The sequence below is a fragment of the Pipistrellus kuhlii genome, unplaced genomic scaffold, assembly GCF_014108245.1.
Source record: "Pipistrellus kuhlii isolate mPipKuh1 unplaced genomic scaffold, mPipKuh1.p scaffold_m20_p_15, whole genome shotgun sequence".
NCBI lineage: Eukaryota > Metazoa > Chordata > Mammalia > Chiroptera > Vespertilionidae > Pipistrellus > Pipistrellus kuhlii.
This window is the reverse complement of record NW_023425460.1, coordinates 33,664,605-33,688,412: the sequence shown is the minus strand read 5'-3', so window position 1 is coordinate 33,688,412 and position 23,808 is coordinate 33,664,605. Positions and strand designations below refer to the sequence as shown.

Sequence of the window (23,808 nt, the reverse complement as noted above, 5' to 3'; positions counted from 1 at the left end):
TTCACTTGTTTATTCATTTACTCTCCTATGTGTGGGCATTTAGCTGGTTTCCAGTATTGTGCAATTACAGTGTGGCAGTGAGCAACCTTTTGCATATTTATTTTTGTATTTTTGGATTATATTTTTAGAATAAATCTTAGATGAGTGATTGATAGGTCAAAAAATAAATGCTGCCCAGAGGTGTGGCTCAGTGGTTAAGCATTGACTCATGGACCAAGAGGTCATGGTTCGATTCCTCATCAGCACACATGCCCTGGTTATGGGCTTCCTCCCCGGTAGGGTGTGTACAGGAGGCAGCTGATTGATGTTTTTCTCTCTTTGGTGTTTCTATATCTCTCTTTAAAAAAATCAATAAAAACATATATTTTTTAAAAAGATAAATGCACATGTTGTTTTCTCAGACATTTCCAAACTGTCCTCAAGATTTCTACCAATTAGCAATCCTATAAGCAATGTACAAAAGTGACTGTTTCATCACCAGAATGTTTTGTTACTTTTTAATTTTTGCTATTCTGATAGGTGGAAAATAGTACATTAGTGTGGTTTATCATCATCATTTTTTTTTTTTACATAGAGTAAAATTGAATCTTTTTTTTTTTTTTGCGTGCAGTTCTGTGAATTTCAACACATAGATTTGTGTAACCACCTGCATTCTCAGAATACAGAACCATTCCATCACTCTAAAAACTCCCTCATGCTAGCTTTTTGGAATCAAATCCTTCCCCCACCTCTAACCTCATTGATCTCTTCTGTCTCCAAAGTTTTAACCTTTCTAGAATGTCATAAAAATGCAATTATACAATATGTTACTTCTTGAGATCAGCTTGTTTCACTCAGCATAATGCCTTTGAGATTGATTTATTGTTTGACTAGAGGCCCGGTGCACAAATCTGGCTCTCTAATATCCCCCAAGGAGTCCTGGATTGTATGAGGGCACAGGCCAGGCCGAGGGACCCCACTGGTGCATGATCATGGCCAGGGAGGGACCACAGAAGGGCTCCAGAGCATGTCTGGGCCCATCTGGTCGCAATCTCCAGGACCCCAGTAGCAAGTAACCTACCTGCCTGAGTGTCGACCCCCTGGTGGTTCGTGTGCATCATAGCAACTGGTTGAACAGTCAAACTAACGGTTGACACTTAGCATATTAGGCTTTTATTATATAGGATGTTCTAATGTTTCATCTCTTTTTAAAAAATATTTTTTTATTTGAGAGATGAAGGGAAAGAGAGAGAAATATCAATGATGAAAAAGAGAAAAAGGATAAGAATTTTAAAAAATGAAAATATATGAAAAAAATCAGTGATGAGAGAGAATCATTGATAGGCTGCCTCTTGCACACCTCACACTGGGGATCAAGCCAGAAACCCAGGCATGTGCTCTGGTGGGGAATTGAACCAGGGACCTCCTGGTTCATAGGTCAGCATTTAATCACGGAGCCACATTGGCAGGGTTATCTTTTCACCTGGTGAAGAATATTTGGATTGTGTATTGGTTTCCTACAGGTGTCAAACAAAAGTACCAAATTGTTCATGTGCTAGTATATAACTATATATACACTGCTAAAAATATAGTGCTCTGTGATCAGTCATGCAGACAAATTATTGCTATCCGAAATGATACCAATTTAGTTGTTTCTAAAAGGCAGTGAAGAGAGCGTCAGCCTTTCAAAAAAAAAAAAAATTGGTTTACAACTCTCTTAAGATGCCGCCTGCAAGCCCCGCCCCACACACCTGAGCGGCCCCGCCCACGCCCGGGCTTAGGTGAGGCTCCGTGGACCACATTTCCCAGCGGGCCCCGCAGGTCTCCGCGCCTGCGCACGGCGGCCGGGGCGGCTGGAGCAACTCCCGCGCTATCCAGTCGCCTGGCCGCTTCTCGCCCGGTGTCCGACCTGGGCATGGAGAGGGTCCCGGTGCTGACGAGGGCTAACGCGGCCGCCGCCAAGGCGGAGGGAGCCGCAGCCATGCCGTCCCCACGGCCCACCTCCCCTCCCGCCCTCACCCCGGCGCCCGCCGCGGGCGAAGAGGGTCCGCCGCCTCTGGCCGAGGCGGGGGCTCCGGGCTGCTCGAGCTCCCGGCCCCCGGAGCTGAAGCCGGAGCGCAGCCTGGGCCGCTTCGTGGACGAGGACGAGGAGCTGGAAGAGGATGAGGAGCTGGAGGAGGAAGAGGAGGAGGAGGAGGAGGAGATGAGCCACTTCTCGCTGAGGCTGGAGGGGTGCCGGCCGGAATCCGAGGACGAGGAAGAGGTATGTGTCACCCCGGGGACCCCGCCGCGGCCTCCTGGACGCAGCTCGCCGCCGCCCCGGCCGAGCCCCCAGCTCGCCCCTGCAGCCTCGGGCACTGGCGTCGACCTCCGCCCCTCCCTGCCTTGCCTGCCCGGGCACGTGGCGCGGACTGGCCTTTCCCGCCCCGCTTCCTTGCGGAGTCATTGTGTGCGGTTCCTGCAGATCACTTAGGCTCCCCGGGTCCGACTGACTGGTTCTCTTAATTATTGAAGCTACTGCGTGCCAGGTGGGTGGGCGCCCAGGATACCGTGCTCCTGCCACCCTGGTGCTTGCAGTCTGGGTGTTGGGAGGATGGCAAACCCTTCGCCAATCTAGCCAGTCTTTTATTAAGATTTTTTTTTAATGTGGTAGCGCATACCTGTTCAAGCTAGGGAATAGTACACCTAGCCAATCAGAATTACTATGTTAAACTTAAGCCTCAGTATCTGGAAAGTTTGCCCATTTTTTAAAGTGACTCATAAAGCAAAATGCCCCATCATCTGGCAAAACACTGTATATCCAAAGGAATGGGATGTGTTTGAAACATTGGTTTACATCGTGTTATTGTAACTTCCAGCCCTCTGAAGGGTTGGAGGTTACTGTAACATGTTTTTATGTTGCAAAGTAAGTCACATATTGGTTAAAATGAAATTTTGGGGTTATGGCTTTAAAATTTAAGAAGGTAGGCCTGTGCCAGGTAACTCAGTTGGTTAGGTTGGGTGTCGTCACGCTATGTCAAGGTTTCAGGTTAGAGTCCAGCCAGGGCACATACAAGAAGCAGTCAATGAATGGATACATAAGTGGAACAGCAGATCTATGTTTCTCTCCCTCTCAAATCAGTAAATAAAATAAAATTGGAGAAGGCAAGGGCTTGCTTGTATTTTAAAACTATTTCCATTGCATTCGCAGCGCCTGATTAATCTCTCTGAGCTGACCCCATACATCTTGTGTTCCATTTGCAAAGGTTACTTAATAGATGCAACTACCATTACAGAATGTCTTCATACATGTAAGTATACTGTACACATTTTTGAATAACATTCAAATTTTGAAATATCTTGAAAGCATCCTAATGTGAACATTTTCTTTTTCAACAGTTTGTAAAAGCTGCATTGTAAGACATTTTTACTATAGCAACAGATGTCCAAAATGCAACATAGTAGTACATCAGACACAACCTCTTTATAACATAAGGTAAGAGGAATCTATAAGTGCAGTTTATATTTTAAGTGTGCTTTTTCTAAAAGCTTGAAGTTATGTTTTTGGGGAATATATTCACAAAATTAGAAGAAAGGAAACTATTTATTCTTTAAAGAAACACATATAGAGTACTTACTGTGTACCAGGCACTGTGATATCTGCTGGGGACTTAATTAAAAAAAAAAAAAAAAAAAAAAGGCAGAGGAATTTTTTTTCCTGAATAGTTTAATTCCATCACTCAAGTTAATGAGGCCAGTTTAGGCTTGTCATTTTCAGTATATTTAGAATTCTACTTTCTAAAAGTGATACCTGAAAAAAAACCAAAAAACTGGCCTCTTTAGAATAACCTGTCTACTGTAGGTCATTGTGGCTTATTAATCAGATTTTCAGTTCATGGTCAGTTTCCTAAGGAAAGAAAAATACCAAACGTGGATTGCTTTAGTTTGTTCAGCAAATACTATCACGTTTTTACTACCTCCATAGACGAGTGCTTTGCAGACGATACACGGGAATTCAAAATATAGCATCTGCCTTTAAGCTTACATTCTTTTTTTTCTTTTTTCTTTTTTTTAATATATTTTATTGATTTTGTACAGAGAGGACGGGAGAGAGATAGAGAGTTAGAAACATCAATAAGAGAGTCAATGATCAGCTGCCTCTTGCACACCCCTACTGGGGATGTGCCCACAACCAAGGTACATGCCCTTGACCGGAATCGAACCCGGGACCCTTCAGTCCCCAAGCCGACGCTCTATCCATTGAGCCAAACTGGTTTCGGCAAGCTTACATTCTTATCAAGGAAATAAAAACACACCTGGAACAATTTACCAAACTCTTGAAGACCCTTTGATTATAATTATGATTATACATAATTACTTGAGGTTCTCTTAAATGAGAGCCATGAGTGCCATCTAAAAGTAACTCACCTCTAAGAAAGTCGATAGCCACTCCCAAGTACTTACAAAGCCTCATTCACTCTGTACCAAAATGCATTTTCCTGAATTCTGAGGTGTTCTCCATCCTTTCCTTTTATTAGGTTGGACCGGCAGTTACAAGACATAGTGTACAAATTAGTGATCGATCTAGAGGAAAGTAAGTTTATTTTATTACATAGTTATGAATCCCAGAATCTCTACTGACTCTACGAGTTACATTTAAAGTGTAATTTAGTCTGTGTTTTATCATTTTTTAGGAGAAAAAAAGCAAATGCATGATTTCTATAAAGAAAGAGGTCTAGAAGTACCTAAACCTGGTAAGTTTGGGTGTATACTATAATGGATGTATAGATTAAAGAACACTTTAATGATAGCGGGTTATTTTATGACCAAAGAGAGAAAGATATGGAAGGTAATGATATGGTATAATCCAATTTAATCATTTATTTTTATAAGAATTAAAAAGTATAGGCTCTGGAGCTGAATTGTGTGAGTTTGATCCTAACTCTACCACGTTAGTTGGCAAATTACTTCAATGTCTCAGTTTCCTCAATACAAAGCACTAAAGCAGTGCCTGGAACATAGTAACTGCTGAAACATTAGTTTTAATGATGATGTAATGTCACACAGTATGGAAGTTAGATAGATTTGAGTTTAAGTCCACTTACTATGTGGATTGTAAAACTTTAGGCAAATTGCCTAATCTCACTAAACGGTAATCTCCGTTTCTTTACAGCTAAAAAAAAAAAAAGTAAGAATAGTTTCTTTGCCACAGAATTATAACAAGGATTAAATGAAATGATGTATATAAAGTGCTGAGCATATATATAAACCCCCTGGCACCTAGTGCTTGTTTAGGGTTATTTACAACCGTTGCTGTTACGATGAGCTCTTTCTGTGGCCCTGATAGACCAGCCACACATGTCTGCCTTCCATTATGGATTGGTCCCCAGGCTTGCCTCTAATTGCACTGGCTGTAGATTGAGTTCTTTATGTTCTTGTAGTCAACATAGTTATAATAGCTGAGCAATTACTTTTCAGAGATCTCAATTTATGAAGTTTTTATTCTAACTCAGCTTTTTGGTTTGGCTATCAAATAGCTGTTCCACAGCCAGTCCCGTCAAGCAAAGGAAGATCTAAAAAAGCCTTAGAAGTGTTTCGGATTCCACCTGAACTTGATATGTCTTTGTTATTAGAATTCATTGGGTGAGTATCCTAAACCTTTCTACCTCTTAACCTTAAAATAAAAAATGTTTAAAAGTCCCAACTGTTATGAAATCATCCTGGACTTAAGTAAAATCAAATTTTTCTGATTTCCTTTTAAAAATTATTTATGAAGCCGAAGCCGGTTTGGCTCAGCGGTAGAGCATCGGTCTGCGGACTGAAAGGGTCTCAGGTTCAATTCCGGTCAAGGGCATGTACCTTGGTTACGGGCACATCCCCAGTAGGGGGTGTGCAGGAGGCGGCTGGTTGATGTTTCTCTCTCATCGTCATTTCTAGCTCTCTATCTCTCTCCCTCTCTCCCTTTCTCTCTGTTAAAAATCAATAAAATATATTTTAAAAAAATTATGCAATATTTAAGACTTAGAAAAAGATTTAATACGCGCTTGTATCTCCACCATCGGACTTAGGAAATAAGCCATTTTTTTTTTATTTTTTTTAAAATATATTTTATTGATTTTTTTACAGAGAGGAAGGGAGAGGGATAGAGAGTTCAAAATATCGATGAGAGAGAGCCATCCATCAGCTGCCTCTTGCACACCCCCTACTGGGGATTTGCCCACAACCAAGGTAGTACATGCCCTTGACCGGAATCGAACCCGGGACCTTTCAGTCCGCAGACCGACGCTCTACCACTGAGCCAAACTGGCTTTGACAATAAGCCATTCTTATATGGCAGAAGCCTCTTGGCTACCTGTTCATTCTTCTTCCCTTTAGAGTTTAATAACCACAATCCTAAAAGTGATGCTTGTCATTCCCCTGCATTTTTAATGTACTTGCCACTGTGTATCTATTTCCAAGCAATATATAGAATTGTTTTTGCCCATTTAAAAACTGGAAATGGCCGAGACTGGTTTGGCTCAATGGATAGAGCGTCAGCTTGGGGACTGAAGGGTCCCGGGTTCGATTCCGGTCAAGGGCATGTACCTTGGTTGCCGGCATATCCCCAGTAGGGGGTGTGCAGGAGGCAGCTGATCAATGACTCTCTCTCCCTTCCTCTCTGTACAAAAATCAATAAAATATATTAAAAACAAAACAAAACAAAAAAAAAACAAAAAAAAAAACTGGAAATGGCCCAGATGTGCCTCAGTGGTTGAGCATCAACTCAATGCACCAGGACAGTGGTTGGCAAACTCATTAGTCAACAGAGCCAAATATCAACAGTTCAACGATTGAAATTTCTTTTGAGAGCCAAATCTTTTAAAGTTAAACTTCTCCTAATGCCACTTCTTCAAAATACAATAGTCTCCCCCAGGCCGTGGTATTTTGTGGCAGAGCCACACACAAGGGGCCAAAGAACCACATGTGGCTTGCGAGCCAGTTTGTCGACCACGGCTTCAGGACATCACCTATTTGATTACCAGTCAGGCATGTGCCTGGGTTTACTGGCTTAACCCCCAGCAGGGGGTATGCAGGAGGCAGCAGGTGATGTTTCTCTCTCTCCTTTCCTATTCCTCTCTGAGTCTATAATGGGGGAAAGTTTTACTTTTTTTAAAATTTTTATTTATTGATGTGAGAGAGAAAAACATCAATTTGTTGCTTCACTTATTTATGCATTCATTGGTGATTCTTGTATATACCCTGGACAGGGATCAAATCCACAACCTTAGTGTATCAGGATGACACTAATCAACTGAGTTACCTGACCACGACAAGTTTTACTTCTCAGTGTATTTGCATATTTACTTTGTAACTTGATCTTTAATAAGTCTAATTTAAATTTAAAAATTGAAAGGAATTTCTATTTCTAAGTTACTTGGGGGAAATTTAATCTTTTCTACAATAGGTGCTCACAATCATTATTTTTATACCATTTTTAGAAGTAGCAAGGATACACTTTTAAAAAGTGTCAGTATATATTGTACAAAAATGGCAAATAGGTTACGGGTATGCCACCATTATCTCTATGCTCACAGCAGAAATCAGTAATTAAGCATGGCAGGCTTTCCTAATGAGAGAGACTTGACAGCTGTGTTCAAGGCAGTCATTACCACTTGCAATAGTTGTTATGTTAACACATTCTTTGCTATAGAAAAAAGAGCCCTCACTTGGAATAAGGAGATCTAGATTTAAGTTCATCCTACTTCCTCTGTTATCTAGCTTTGTGCTTTGTAAACTTAGACAAATTGCTTTTTGTTTATTCATAAGATATGTATTAACCAGTTAACCACCACGAAATTCTGAATTTAATTAAAAAAGGTCTGCCACATGAGTCTATAGTGGCTTATAGTGTACAAGGCCCTGCCATGTACCAGCATAGCTATGTCTAGCTGCTGGGAATATAGTTTGAATAAGTCAGCTTGCCCTCATGGAACTTTTAATTTCTTAGAACTTAAGTTTCTCAATCTGTAAAACAAGACAATTGAACTTGATGATTATGCTGGGTAGTCTGTCTTTTATATAGTTCTTTATCTGTTTTCAAATGATTATGAGAAAGAAAGCTTTCAGTGCAGCAGGGAGTCCTTTTTTGTTGTTTTTGTTTTTTTAATATTTTTATTGATTTCAGAGAGGAAGGGACAGGGAGAGAGAGACGGAAACATCAATGATGAGAGAGTATGATTGATCAGCTGCATCCTGCACGCCCTACACTGGAGATTGAGCCCCCAACCTGGGCATGTGACCTTGACTGAAATCAAACTGGAACCCTTCAGTTTGCAGGCTGATGCTCTATCCATTGAGCCAAACTGGCTATGGCCAGCAGAGGGTCCTTTTGAAAGAGAACTTCCATTGGCAAAGAGGTGTGTGTTTTTTTTTACATCCCCTGTCCCCAGAATTAAATCTCCATGTTTTCACTGCATGGAAAAGCTTTTGTGTCTTCACAAAAGTCAAGCTACCATAGGAAGCTCTTTCGGGGCAGGGGACAAGTAGCAGGTGAGTTTTAACCTGATGTAAGTACAAGGGCAAGTTTGGTTCTGTCTCAGAAAAAGAAAAAAGAAGTCTATCTTTTAAAGGTTACTATAGAGAAAAAAAACCAAAACCATTCAATTATAATAGAATAAAAAGCAAAAGGAAATTTTATTTTATACTGGAAAGTGTTAGAATGCTACATACGGGGAAATCTAAATATTAAGAACTAGTGACCCGGTACACAGATTTATGCACATTGAAATGAAATTATTTAGAAGGTGACCAAGATGGGCCAGTCATGCTCTGGAGCCAACCTCCCATGGTCCTTTCCCGTCTACCGAGTGATTGGGGACACTCTAGCAGGTGGGATCCCTTGGCTTGGCCTGCGGAGATTGGGTCGAAACAGGCTCTCTGACATCCCCCAAGGGGTCCCGGAGTGCGAGAGGGCACTCTGCAAAGTTGCTCTTATACAGGGTGTGGAACCCAAACACAAATGTGCAGAAAACCAGATGCAGGCTGACAGTGCCCCAGCAACAACATAACCCACAGCTGAAGGTAGAATCACGGGCCCCTGAAGGAATTGGGCTCCCTCCTCTCTGGCTTCAGGGTATGCCACCTGAAAACCACTGCTGCCGAGTCACTGCAGCTTTGTAGCTCCTGGGTTGAGCGTCTGCCCCTTGGTGGTAAGTGCACATTATAGCGACCAGTCGGACGATGGGACACTTGGCATGTTAGCCTTTTATATATATGTAGATATACTAAAAAGTTAAGATTTCTAATAAATAACCATGACTTCCCCAAAGCTGTTGATGCACCATGCAAAGCTTCATTACTAGCCAGATCTAGTGCAAGGACATATAATAAGACAGTTTTGATATGTCCAAATCTTAAACTTTAATAGTTCTGAAATTGGAAACTCCTGTAAGATACTATTGCATGTTCCAATAGCTTTGCCAAAAAAGAAACACACAGATAATAGTATGGTTTTTTCAATAAAGGGCAACCACAAAAAAATAAAAAGAAAGGAAATTAAAAGAATATCATTTTAACTCCTGGAAATATACAAAGTAGTATAACCTAGCCAGTGTGGTTCAGGTTGTGTCGACCTATGAACCAGGCAGTCACAGTTCAGTTCCTGGTCAAGGCACTTGCCCAGGTTGTGGGCTTGATCTTCAGTGGGGGGTGTGAAGGAGGCAGCTGACCGATTCTCTCATCAATTCTTCTATCTCCCCTCTCTCACTGAAATCAGTAAAGATATTTAAAAAACAAAAACATAATATAAAATACCACTGCCCTTTTTTTACCACTAGGTGGCAGAAATGACAATTAACTACACTTGTTTATATCATCAAGCAGTGTTTCCCAAACTTTTGACATATGTGTACCCGTTCTATAATTTTCGTAACGCTGAGTACCCCTCGTATTCATGAGAACGTAGAATTAGGCGCAGCTAAGCACGGTGCAGTGCATATCCCCACCAAACTCCGGTGCAAGCGTACCCCCGCCAAACTCTTGCCATACCCCTGGGGGTATGCGTACCACACTTTGGGAAACACTGCGACCTAAAGGGTTAGGTATCCATGTTTAAAAATTAAAATGATGTTCTTTAAATGTTTATATTTATGTTATTTTTCTGTGTTAGGTAGTTAAACATATAGTTTAAAGTATTTTATTGATTAATTTTGCTTTCGTTTTTCAGTGCTAATGAAGGCACAGGACATTTTAAGGTATTTTATTTTTATTTTTCATTTACTTTACAAGAGGACTCTGTAAAAGTTTAAGAATCAGATATGCAATCATATGGCTATTGTCTTCAATTGCAATAAAGAGTGTTTTATAAATAAAAGTTTTTGAAATATGAAGTACATTCAATAATGCTCATAATAGGTTTATGAGAAAATAATTATTAAGTAGGAATTTGTTATTAATTCAGACTGTAGTCTAAGGAAGAATAAGTGAGTAACTTTCAAAAGTCTAAAGATAAATACTATCTTAATTTGGTGATAAAAAAATGTTTCAAAGCATTTTTTGCATAGTTGGCATTTAGAGTTAAGTATGAGCTTAAAATTTCATTTGCATGTAACATTTTTAGCTCAAGTTAACCTGCCCCAACTTGTTATTTGGCAAGCTAATTGTTTTTCTTTTAATTCTGTATTTATAGTGGAATTCTAGTTACAGATTTTGACATTATAACTCAGTACCTAAAAAGATGTATTTATATCTTATCTTGGAATTAAAATAAATATATCTGACTAGAATGATTTCTGGTTATTAAACTTTTCACCATGTAGAGTTATAGCATGAAAATTATAAACCCTGTTTGTTCAATTTAAAAGCAGTAATTTAGTTCAGGAAAGCTTTTAATTATGCAAACTTTTAAACATACTGAAAAGTAGGCAAAATAAAACCTTCATGTATCCAACACTTAGCTTTACCACTACACTAATGGCCAATTTAATGTCTTATACCTCCATCTACTTACCTTCCTTCTGGTATTACTCTGTAACAAAGCTCTATCATTTTGCTACTTCATTTGTAAATGTTTCAGTATTAAAAATATATATTTTTTTAATGACCATGTATCATACCCAAAAAAGTTACAAAAATGTCAGTATCATGAAACATAAAAATACAGTGTCAGAATTATTCTAGATTAAAGGAGATGACAGAAACATGATAGTAAAGTATAATATATGATCCTTTATTAACAATAACTCTTTATCTGCTTCCTATGTGCCAGGAATTTTTACATACATCATATTACTTTCCTCATGATAATTCTCTGAAATAGATGCCATTATCCCTATTTACAAATGGGAACATGGATGCACAGAAAGATTTGAAAACTTACCCAAAGATTTATAGATAGAAAATTAACAGAACCAGGGTTTAAACCCAGGCAGTCAGCCTGCCTTTGGAATACCTGCACTTAACAACTATACTATGTACTACACTAAGGTAATAAGAGATAGATCTATTGTCAGGGAAGGTCTCAAGAAACCAAACTATAACCCTGGCTGGTGTGGCTCAGTTGCTTGGGACATCTGCCTGTGCAATGAGAGGTTGCCAGTTTGATTCCTTGTCTGGGCACATACCCAGTTTTGGGCTTGATCCCCAGTAGAGGGTGTGCAGGAGGCAGCTGGTCAATGTTTCTCTCTCCCTCTCCCTTTCTGAAATCAATAAAGATATATTTAAAGAAAAGAAAAGAAAGCTGAGCACTGTCATAGAGAAAAAACATGCCTCACCTGCCTAGATTCTCTTGGTGGTCATTCTGGGCACCCTCTCTGCTAGTGCTAGAGAAACACTGCTCAAGTTTTTTAGTTCTGATTACCCCGGCATTTCATTTACATTAGATATAATCCTTAAAATGTCTTCAAAGAGAGTGGCTGGATAGTATTAGTTTCTATGTTAAAACTATGTGGTCTTTCCACCTGTTACCTCAGACCATTGGATCAGATTCCAACCACATATGTCTAGATGTTAATCTTTTTATTTTAACTTATAAAATAAAACGCTTTATTACAGAAAATTTCAAACATACAAAAGTAGACAGACTCTATAATAATAAAAGCGGAATATGCTAATTAGACCAGACATCCTTCCAGACAAAGCCAGAGCTGTGAGGGTCAAGGCGGCTGCCACAAGTGCGGGTCAACTCCTTTGCACGAATTTCATGCATTGGGCCTCTAATAGTATATTAAACACCCATGTACACATCACTCAAATCATTATAAATTTATGGCCAATCTCATTTCATCTATGCCTTCATCACTTGACTTATTCTCATATATTTTGAAGCAAATCCCAGACTGTATCTTAGTATATAATTCAGTTTGTTTCTAAAAGATAAAGACTTTTGCTGGGACCAGTTTGGCTCAGTGGATAGAGTGTCGTCCTGGGGACTGAATGGTCCCGGGTTTGATTCTGGTCAAGGGCATGTACCTTGGTTGCGGGTGCATCCCCAGTGGGGGGTGTGCAAGAGGCAGCTGATCGATGATTCTCTCTCATCAATGTTTCTAACTCTCTATCCCTCTCTCTTCCTCTCTGAAAAATCAATAAAATATATTTTAAAAAAAAGATAAAGACTTTTTACAAACATAATAATGATACTAATATTTTTTATTTTTATTTTTTTTAAATAAGTTTTTATTGTTCATATTATTACAAATGTTCCTTTTTTTCCCCCCACCATTGCTCTCCTCCACCAGGTTCCCACCCCACCCTCTGCCCTTTCCCCTCTCCCCGTTGTCCTCATCCATAGGTGCACAGTTTATGTTCAGTCTCTTCCCACGCCCCCCTCTCCCCTTTTCCCCAAGAATCGTCAGTTCACTCCCCTTCCATACCTCTGATTCTATTATATTCAACAGTTAATATTGTTCATCAGATTTTTTTAATTTCCTTGGTTTTTAGATTCACTTGTTGATAATTACGTATTTGTTGTTCATAATTTTTATCTTTGTTTACTTTCTCTTCTGAAAGAACCCCCTTCAGCAATTCATATAATTCTGGTTTGGCGGTGATGAACTCCTTTAGCTTTTTTTTATTAGTGAAGCTCTTTATCTGGCCTTCGATTCTGAGTGATAGCTTTGCTGGGTAGATTATTTTTGGCTGTAGATTCTTGCTATTCATCACCTTGAATATTTCTTGCCATTCCCTTCTGGCCTGCGTGGTTTCTGTTGAGAAGTCAGCTGATAATCGTATAGGTGCTCCTTTATAGGTTACTACCTTCTTTGCTCTTGCTTCTTTTAATATTCTCTCTTTGTCTTTTGCTCTTGGAATTTTAATAATGATGTGTCTCGGTGTGGTCCTCTTTGGATTCCTTTTGTTTGGAGTTCTGTGCGCTTCCTGGACTTGTAAGTCTAATTCTTTCACCAGGTGGGGGAAGTTTTCTGTGACTATTTTTTCAGTATGTTTTTGGTATCTTGCTCTCTCTCATCTTCTGGAACCCCCATAATTCTGATGTTGGTTCGCTTGAAGTTGTCCCAGAGGTTTCTTACATTATCTTCAATTTTCTGGATTCTCTTGCCTTCTAGCTTCTGTGGAGGAGTGTCTTCTGGCTCTTTATGTTCCAAATCTTTGACTTGATTCTTGCGATCTTCCCTTCTGTTTTTAGGACTCTGTAAAATGTTTTTTATTTCAGACAATGTATTCTTTATTTCTTGTTGATCCCTTATCATTTCTTGTTGACTCCTTATTAATTCTAGTTGATCGCTTTTCATATCCTCATAGGCCTTATCCATCTTTTCTAGGAAATTCTTGAAAAATCTTATAAGCGTAGATTTGATCTCTATATCCAGACGCTTTTTGTCCTCCATTTCTTTCGTTTGTGATCTATTTTGTTGTCGCATTTCGCAGTTACAGATGGGACGGGGTTTCAGGGTGGAGCCTGCAGCTTTGGCTTCCATCAGCCCCGCCCTATGCAGGTCCTTCAGTGCTCGCTGCTGCCGGCGCCTCTGAGAGAAAGGTGCCCTCGATTTTCGCCTGCTGCCAAACAGTCTATGCTCTCCCCCAATGAGCCCGGTATTGGGGTTCAGTTCAGTTGGAAGTGGAGTTGGAGGTGGCGTTCACAGCAGTCTGGAGCCCCAGTCTCCTTCCCATCAGGGCAATCCCGCGGCACTGCCGACCGTCCCTTCTCTGCGCTTGTGTGCGCCTCTGGGATCTCCTTTCGCCTCTCCCCGGGGTTCCGCCTTACAGCCCTGCTCCCTATGGCTGAGCCTGAGTCCCCGGGGTCAGGCCTAGAACTGAGGTTCAGAGCAGTCTGGGGCCCAGCACAGTCGGAGTTTTATCTCCTTTCCGCTAGGGAATGCCCGCCAGGCACTCCGCCTCCCCCTCCTCTCTGGCTCCGTCCTCTCCTTGCCTCCGTACCTTGGGCTTTTCCAGCTCCTCCGCGCCTCCTTCTGGTTTTCTCCTTGCTTCTCGCTGTAGAATTTCCAGTCAGTCAACCTTCCTGTAGTTCTGGGCAATGTCCGTTATATATTTTAGTTGTATTTTATTGAAATTGTTGTGTGCGGCTGCGGCTAGGTGTTCACCTGGGCGCAGCCATCTTGGATCTCGATACTAATAATTTTTAAATTAATAGTAGTAGCCCTAGCTGGTTTGGCTAATTGGAGAGAGCGTCAGCCTGCGGACTGAAGAGTCCCAGGTTTGATTCTGGTCAAGGGCACATGCCTGGATTGCGGGCTTGATCTCAGTAGGGGACGTGCAGGAGGCAGCCAATCAGTGATTCCCTCTCATCATTGATGTTTCTATCTCTCCCTCTCCCTTTCTGAAATTAATAAAGAAATATATTTTTAAAAATAATAGTAATAACTTAATCAAGTATCCACATTCTATTTAAATTTCCTACATTGTCTCATTAAAATTGTTTCATAGATTAGTTTAAATTAGGATCCAAATAAGATTCATACTAGTAATTGGTTGACAGATCTCCTATTTATAACCCTTACATCTTTTTTTAGTCTGGCAGTTTCACCCCCATCTTTTTTTCCCCCCTTAGAATCTTTTTATTGAAGACACAGGTTATAGACATTTAATGTCCCTTTGTCAATAAATTTCTATGTTTTATTGTTGATGAGGTAGTAAAATAAACCATTAAAACTTTGTATTAAAAAATTGTTAATATACCTTTCAGAGAGGGAAAACTTAGCAGAAAAATTTTTTTCTTTGATAGCTAAACTCAAATTTTGTAGTAATTTTTGTAAATCTGTTGAGTCATCTTTGCTATAAAATCTGCTTTAGGGTTTATACACTTTAACTACACTTAATCTGAAAATATTTGTTTATTCATTCATTTCTTTTTTGTAGCCATTGGAGAAGAAGTTTGTCCGAGTTTCAGGAGAAGCAACTATTGGGCATGTAGAAAAATTCCTCAGACGAAAAATGGATCTTGATCCAGCTTGTCAGGTAGAGTACATGTGTGCAAAAGGATGGGTAAAGATGTGAGGTTACCTTACAAAGAATTGTTTCTAGATTTTCATGCAGTGGCTTTTGGCTTTTGATATTATAGATATTGTATATGCCAATTGATATTGGTACACAGTGATTCCCACGCCAACTTCAATCATATTTGACTTACTGTCTGTTCCTCCCTGCCATTGATGACCATATATGAGACCCCTCAAAATATCTGTCTAATATAGACCCTATTCATTTTTTTAAGGATTGAAAGTATTTCCCATTATAACTATATAATACTTTCTTGTTGTAAAATGAAAACCTCAATCCTAATGTATTTTTTAACATAAAGTGTAATTATACTCGTGGATTTAATGTGGGCCACTGAAAATGCACATTTATATAATTTTGCTTTTTCGTTAGTCAAATTTAAAAGGGATTTTTATTCTTTATCATATGTAAAATTTCATAGAATAATATTTATTTAAAATATCTATTTGCTCTTTAGTAAATTAATAGATATTTTAAAGCTGGCTGAAATTTTGCTGGTATTTTTACTACCAATATCTATTCTACTAAATATATAATAAGTATATTAAATTCAATGAAATGTGACTTCTCTTACTGAGCTTGACATAATGCTGGCTGTATCTCATCCATCTGAAGTTTATCACATTGTAGCCACAACATATTTGAGGTTATTCTTAGTCTTTTGGTTAGAAATAGCTATTTGGAGACTTCTGGACAAAGAATTGTGAGCAATCCCATAACAGTTTATTGTTGCTAAAAGCATAAATCATAAGACTTGAACCTGATTTTATAGTTTTAACTAACGTAGCATGCAAAAGCCCTTTTTCTAGGATATAGATTATATCCTCTGGCTAGATATTGATCAGAGCATGATCACCATTGATAAGTTTCACATTTGGTGTTTTAAGAAATTTAGTTGCCAGAGCTCTAAATTGGTTATATTGTATAAAAGTGTGAGTTTATTTTTTTCTTCATATCATAGAATTCAAGGCTTTTAGCATTTTGAAATAAAATGATAAAAAAATTTGTTTAATCTTCAATTTTCTATATCAACTCTTGGCTCTATAGGTAAATAATTTCTTTTCTATTCAGGAACTATATAGCTGGTAACATTCATAAATTACTATTAAACCAAAATGTTAAAATAATGGAACAGAATTGTCAAATATGCGGACCTGTTAATTTATGTCTAAAATTATTAAGCCTTCTAAATACAAGAGAAGTATAAGTTACTTCTACTTTGAGCAAAACATGGAACTAGTTAACCATTAAAGGAAAATTCTTGGTGAAGCCTGTCACTTGAGCTTGCTGTGCTGACCTTCTTTAAACCAGTTCACTCCAGGTAGGAAATGTGTGCTTGTTGGCAGACATCTGACCTTCATATATGGTTATTTCCTAGCAGGAATGAATGGTTACTAGAGGACTGTTAAATTATGGACTGTCTTTAAAGTTATTTGTGGCAGATCAAAATAAAAAGAGAAGACAGTGTTAAAAGACAGATTGTGTACACATTGTAATTATGTTAATAAAACCATAAAATTTTGCCCCCCCAAAAAAAGGTATTATGAACTAAGAGGCGCAGGACATGGTAACTGATTGCATGTGAGAAGAAAGGAAAATTGGGAATCAGAGGTGATATTCTGGTTTAGAGGACAAGGAGAAATTTCATGCCATAAACTAAATAAGGACGTTAGGAGATGGAGCAAATTAAGATATATATAGTAATAAGACTGTTGAGGAACTGATTCCATTTAAGGCAACAGGAAAGGAGCACTCAATGAAAGAGAGAGGTTAAAATTTTGCTTTTCTAAGCAACTCAGTATACTGGAATTTTATTATACTATATTACTGTATAACTGTATAACTATTCTTTCTAGAGCATTCTGTATAAAAGTAGGTTTATCTTAGAGCTGTGACATTACTAAAGGGCTTAAAAAGACCTCATTAAAAAAGTTCCCTTCATGTTTACTTTACTGTTAGACTTAGTAAATAATTTTGATTACTGGCTGTCCTGTGCTATTACCTGCTCTGTCCTCTGATGCTCTTCATTATTTACTCTTGTAAAAAGTTTCTAACATCTTTCTTGAGAGTGTTTGATTCGTCTAAAATAAAACAGCAAAGTGTAGTCTAAAAATAATTATGTTAATGTTTCCTAATTTTTTCATATGGTTTTTTTGAAGCAGTAAAGCATCTAGTACTTTGTTTGCCTGTAGGTAGATATCATTTGTGGCGATCACTTGTTGGAGCGATATCAAACTCTAAGGGAAATTCGACGTGTAATAGGTGATGCAGCAATGCAGGTAGGTCTTAGATTTTATCATACTTAATGTCTTAGGCAAGTTATTTAAAAAAAAAAAAAAAAAAGCTCCATGTTATCAGTAAAATTTTAATAAATATTCTACAACTTTCTTAAAATTACCTGCACTATAAGTAATAAAGCTAACATTTATTGAATGCTAACTGTATGTTGGGCAATTTTTTAAAATGTTTTACATGGATTAGCTCTTTTATTCCTCATAAATTCTATGGTGTAGGGTATTCTTTTCTCCCTATTTTATTTTTTATTAAAATATAGTTAATTTGTAGTATAAATTATTTTCAGGTATACAACATAGTTATTCAGTTATCCTCCATTTTAAATAGAAGGATGCCAAGTTACAGAAAGGACATGTAGTAACTTGCTCACAGTAAGTTAGTGAGTGAGCCATGGCTCAAAATGCAGGCAGTTTGATTCTAGAGGCCTCTGCTCTTTTTTCTCTGTCTTCATACTACAATAGAACTCTGAAGACCACATCTGCAAATACATCTGCAAGGACATTTTCGTAAGAAAAATTTGCAGATATTCATTTGGCATTAGAGATTCACATACCATTTCTTGCTCAATAGGTAAAAAGTCATGGCAACTACCACAATATTTTGAAGTTTTAATTAACCTGTAATGTGATGAAATATAATGTAAAATCTTCTAGTCAGGATAAATGAGAAGCTAGATAGGATCTAAATATTAATGAAGAGAAAAGCAAGGTATTACTAAACCTAGAGTGATGAATTATTTTAAGAGCTGTATGGCTCTGAGAAGCTTATAAAGTACTAATGGAAATTTGATGAGCACCTCTGAGCTTAAATGAATTTTTGTTTAACTTGTTAGAAATATAATTCTTGCTCTAGCTGATTTGGCTCAGTGAATAGAGTGTCGGCGGTCCCTGGTTCAATTCAGTCAAAGACACATGCCTGGGTTGTGGGCTCAATTTCCAGTAGGGGGCATTGCAAGAGGCAGCCAATCAGTGATTCTCTCTCATCATTGATGTTTCTATCTATATCTCCCTCTCCCTTCATCTCTGAAATCAATTTAAAGAAAGAAAAAAAAGGAGTATAATTTTTTGTTTTGGTGTAATTGCTTATGCTCAGTGAACAACTACTTAAAATAAGAGGAAGAGTATTCTAAAAATTGTCTTGTTGGTGTGGATTATACAGTTCCTTGGAAGAAACAGAATGAATGCACACAAATACTCTTACATGCATACACAATACAGGGGTGGTCAAAGTAGGTTTACAGTTTGTATGTCACAATGTCACACTTAGGTTCAATCTCATAAGTGTTCAAATTGCCGGCCTGCATTATTTATACATTCTTTTTTTTTTTTTTTTTTTTTTTTTTTATATATTTTATTGATTTTTTACAGAGAAGAAGGGAGAGAGATAGAGAGCTAGAAACGTCGATGAGAGAGAAACATCAACCAGCTGCCTCTTGCACACCCCCTACTGGGGATGTGCCCGCAACCAATGTACATGCCCTTGACCGGAATCGAACCTGGGACCTTTCAGTCCGCAGACCGACGCTCTACCACTGAGCCAAACCGGTTTTGGCTATTTATACATTCTTATAATCTACTTCCTATACTTAAGCACACTTTGACACCAAGTGCTTTATAAACTTACTTTTGCCTACCCTTATATATATTTTAATGACAATGAAATGCGTGAGTTTTGACAAGGACATATTCCTGTTTTAACTCAAACCACTTCTTGAGATTTGGAACACTGCTGTCACCCCCAGAGGCAACTCATTAATTTAAAGCATAGTGTATTTACAGAATTTTAAAACTACCATATAATCAATTTTAGAACATTTTTATCACCCAAAAATAAAACTTCCAGCCTTTGTCAACCACTACTCTACTTTTTGTCTCCAGATTTATCTAATCAGGACATTTTATATAAATGGAATCATACAGTATTTTGTCCCTTCTCATTGCTGAATAATATTCCATTATATGGAAATTCACAATTCAAGAGAAGGCTAATACTTGGAAGGGCAGCAATGGAAGAATTAAGAAAGATCACTGAAGCAGAGATGTGTCATTATAGAGATCAAGGCTAAGGTCATCCACACGTTCTTATTCTCAATTACCATATGCAGATGTGAAAGTTGGACAGTGAGGAAGGCTGGTAGGAAAAAAATTGATTCATTGGAGGAAAGTTCTACAGATCACCTGGATTATCAGAAAGACCAAGTGGGCCCTAGAGCAAATTAAACCTGAAACATCACTGGAAGCAAAAACGACAAAACAAGCTGTCCTACTTGTGGAGGGAGGTGATTGGCAGTGGTGGGTCCAGTGAGTGGGTGACCCCAGGCTGGCCAAGGCAGATGTTAGCAGGGACCCCCAACCACCCTGCTGGTAGCCCCACAGATTGGCCCTGATCTCTGGCCAGGCCTAGGAATCCTACCTGTGCATGAATTTCATGCACTGGGCCTCTAGTAAATAATATTTATATATTAATATAAATTTATATGGAATTTAAGTATAATAAACCTATAGATATAAATTTGAATTATAAGTAATTATTTGATAAAATGTGATTTTATAATGTATTGAAGTTTTGTGGTTTTGAAATCGCTTTTAAGTTGTATTTTCAGTTTTATATCTACATATCAATATATAGTTTTGCAAATGTTGTTTTTCTTTCTGAAATGTAATTATGCAAAAAAAATCTTTATCTAAAATGTAATTGCATTCATGTAAAAATGTTAATAGAATCTTTCTATTTGTGTTATAATACAAATTCATTTACTTTGATTAGGCTAATTGGTCTAGAGCAGATCTGATGCTCCATGGGCCAAACATGGTATGGAATTATGCTTTATTTGGCTTATTGTGTTCTAAATTACCTGAGTTTAAATTCCTTTAACTAGGCATGTGTTTTCTGGTTTACTGCTGGTCTCAACATTCCTTATTGACTTACATACCTAACTCATATCTCCATTTGTTACTTTTCTAGCCCTTGTGGGCATTTGAATTTGTGAATCTTTCTAGAATTCTGGTGAGTTTTCATTAGAGTTGCCAGGAACAGAAACCAGATTGCAATGAGTTGAGCAGTGAATGAGAAATAAGGAAGCAGAGCCATGGAAAAGCTTAATAAAGAAGAAAAAGTAATAGCTAGAGCAGGATTGTAAATGCAAGGCATGCAGGCTGTCACTCTTCTTTGTTGCTCAAAGTAGGCCAATTGTTTGTGGCACACTTTCCCAATGAGTTTTTTTTTCTTTTTTTTTCCTTTCTTTTTTTTAAAGCTGGTTTCATAATAGATTAGAAAATAGTACCTTTAAAAGATAGATTTCTTGCTGGACGCAGCCTTGGTGAGAACACAAAGAATTAGGATCTGATAATAAGACAGGAGATAGACCAAAAAAAGCAGATAAAAAAGACTCAGAAGCACAGTATCTGGAGTCATTTAGTAGAGAGTTAAGTTTTCTAACACCCACTGAATGAGGACATCGCTGTGTTACAACACAGTATAGTTACTGTTCATAATGAAGACTCTAGATATCAAAAGTTAAATTGTACTGAACAGTCTTTAAGGAAGAAGTAAAACAATGATATACTTAATGTATAAGAGTTCCAAAGTTTTCCCACTTATAATATTAGAGAGCTGCTGTTTATGTGGAATTGAATATTTAGCAGATCCATCATGCTTGATAATAATTGAAGCTCTTTTTAGGGAAGCCCAATGCCTGGATGGTCTGTTTAGTAGTCTGTATAGAAGGAAAGGTGTATTTCTTTTTGTTCTTTTTGGAGGACTGTTTAGCCACAAACAACCCAGGCTAACTGTGGATACCTGGTAGTTTCAGAATTGTCTCCTGAAAGTTATTAAAAGGTACATTGACAGGGAATGTAGGTGATGAGGTGAGTGAATAAGCAAATTTATTTATCTTGGACCCTTTATTCTCTTTAAAGAATTTCACATTAGTGCTGGGTTATGAAAAACAAACCATCTTTGATTTGATTACTTATATAACTATTTCAAATAACTGCAAAAACACTTTTATTTCTTTTCAGGATGGTCTTCTGGTCCTTCATTACGGTCTTGTGGTTTCTCCTCTGAAAATTTCTTGAAGATTCTAAGAGTATCAGGAGGAAGGAAAGAAACAAAACACAGTGGCTTCTGCAGGCTTGCATCTCACCAAAGATTTTTATAAAACATAATTGCTGCCATTTTGTGCTAAGACATAACAACTGTTTTGAGCACCAAGCATCATAATATTTATAAATACAACTTGGAATGCTAGAATGCATCTATTTTACTAGCAACTATAATACTTTGCAGACTGGATTAATGCGAAGGCAGACAGTTTCAATTGCCAGAAAGGAGTTCCTTCTGTTGAGCTCAAGTCTGGCTTAAGGTAAAGATAAAATATTCGCTGAAACTGGTTTGGCTCAGTGGATAGACCATCGGCTTTCGGACTGAAGGGTCCTGGGTTCGATTTCGGTCAAGGTACCTTGGTTGCGGGCACATTCCCAGTAGGAGGTGTTCAGGAGGCAGCTGATTAATGTTTCTCTCTCATCCATGTTTCTAACTTTCTAACCTCTCCCTTCCTCTCTGTAAAAAAATCAATAAAATATATATTTTTAAAAAAGATAAAATATTGTCTAACACTAAAGGACATCAGGAATTTTATATGTCATGTGTGAGTCCTTATGCCAGGAAATAATGAGCGATAGAAGTTACACCTCTCATATTCATATATATTGTATAACAGGTAACCTTTGTGAGTTAATTTTTTTTTTAAATAAGCACTTCCTAAGGAAGAATGCTTTTTTTGCCCTGTGCAAAAATCAGCAATTGACTAGAATCTGGTACTGATTGTATTCCCAAACTCCAGGGATGATGCTAATGATTTTGGTTACACTCTGCTGAGCATTCTATAACCTCTAACAGCATGTGACAGAGTTAAAAATGAAATGACTCAGACTCACAAAGAATAGAGACCACTTGCCCAGCAGGGAAGATGAGTAGCCAGGTGGTGACCTACAGTAATTAATCAATGAGGAAGCGAGCCCAGAGACTCCTCCAAGATCAGTCTTCATTTTTCTTTGTAGCCTGGGCTTTCTCTATTTTGTTTCATACAGAATTACTGAAGCACTGTAAAAACATAAATCTTTAAATGTCTGCAGTGTGACTCACTCTGCTTTATTACAATTTTGATGTGTGTGTGTGTGTGTGTGTGTGTGGTGTATGTGTGTGTGTGAAGGGATTGTAAGAAAGAATCTATGAATTTTAGCTAATCCCCACCCCCACCTAGTAAGCTTGTGCAATATCAGCATAAAACATGAGGGCAATCTAATCTAATAGGAGATTGATAAAAGAGAAGTCCTTTGATCTACCAAATGACTATTCTTTTCACCCTTTAAGGGGAACATGACAATGTAGTAAAGACAGCCCTTTGTTTGACTGGATTCAGGAGCCCTCACCCATTTGCAAATGGCAAATCCATGTGAGATATCTGAAAATAGTAAAAAAAGGCATAAAGATATTACTCTAACCCAGCAATTTTCAACTGATGATCTGCAAGAATCTTTGAAACATGCAATACCTGACTTTTATAGTCAGGGGCAGTGACCTCTTTTTCTTAGATTGTCAAATAAAATGACAACAGCCAATACAACAATAGCTGTCCAGTGTGTAAATAAATAAATAAAAAATATGGCTATTCTTTTTGTCAGTGTGGCAAAAAATATATTTTTGGTGTACTGCAAAATTTTAATAATTAGTTTATGTGTGCCATGAGGTGAAAAAGATTGAAAATCACTTACCTGCCGAAACCGGTTTGGCTCAGTGGTAGAGCGTCAGTCTGCGGACTGAAGGGTCCCAGGTTTGATTCCAGTCAGGGGCATGTACGTTGGTTGTGGGCACATCCCCGGTGGGGGGTGTGCAGGAGGCAGCTGGTCGATGTTTCTCTCCCATCGATGTTTCTAGCTCTCTATCTCTCTTCCTTCCTCTCTGTAAAAAATCAATTAGATAAGTGATTTTTTAGAATATATATTTATTTCAAAATATATATTTTTAAAAATCACTTATCTAATGTGTACATTAGATTTGAGCATGTAGCAAAGCTAGTAATGTATATTCTACAAAGAAAAATAC

At 38.1% G+C, this 23,808-nt stretch overlaps 1 protein-coding gene across 2 annotated transcripts; it reads left to right on the top strand.

Annotated features, from left to right (window-relative positions):
- Window positions 1–1,722: 1,722 nt before the first annotated feature.
- PCGF6 (polycomb group ring finger 6) lies at window positions 1,723–22,167 on the top strand. 2 transcript variants are annotated; one of them, XM_036438908.2, is made up of 11 exons: window positions 1,723–2,242; window positions 3,170–3,269; window positions 3,358–3,454; window positions 4,497–4,552; window positions 4,653–4,712; window positions 5,496–5,601; window positions 10,163–10,190; window positions 15,268–15,366; window positions 17,601–17,687; window positions 20,470–20,514; window positions 21,723–22,167. In XM_036438908.2, the coding sequence occupies exons 1-11, from the start codon at window positions 1,895–1,897 to the stop codon at window positions 21,777–21,779; spliced, it is 1,083 nt and encodes a 360-aa protein (XP_036294801.1). In that variant the 5' UTR covers window positions 1,723–1,894; the 3' UTR covers window positions 21,780–22,167. The 2 variants fall into 2 exon arrangements, with proteins under 2 accessions (XP_036294801.1, XP_036294802.1); XM_036438909.2 differs by lacking the exon at window positions 20,470–20,514 and having other exon boundaries at window positions 1,726–2,242; window positions 21,723–22,166.
- The last annotated feature ends 1,641 nt before the right edge of the window (window positions 22,168–23,808 follow it).

Bases quoted from the DNA above. Each gene is read 5' to 3' on its own strand.
- PCGF6 (XM_036438908.2), top strand. From the start codon at position 1,895: ATGGAGAGGGTCCCGGTGCTGACGAGGGCTAACGCGGCCGCCGCCAAG. The intron at 2,243-3,169 runs GTATGTGTCACC...TTGCATTCGCAG, and splicing joins AATCCGAGGACGAGGAAGAG to CGCCTGATTAATCTCTCTGA. The intron at 4,553-4,652 runs GTAAGTTTATTT...ATCATTTTTTAG, and splicing joins AGTGATCGATCTAGAGGAAA to GAGAAAAAAAGCAAATGCAT.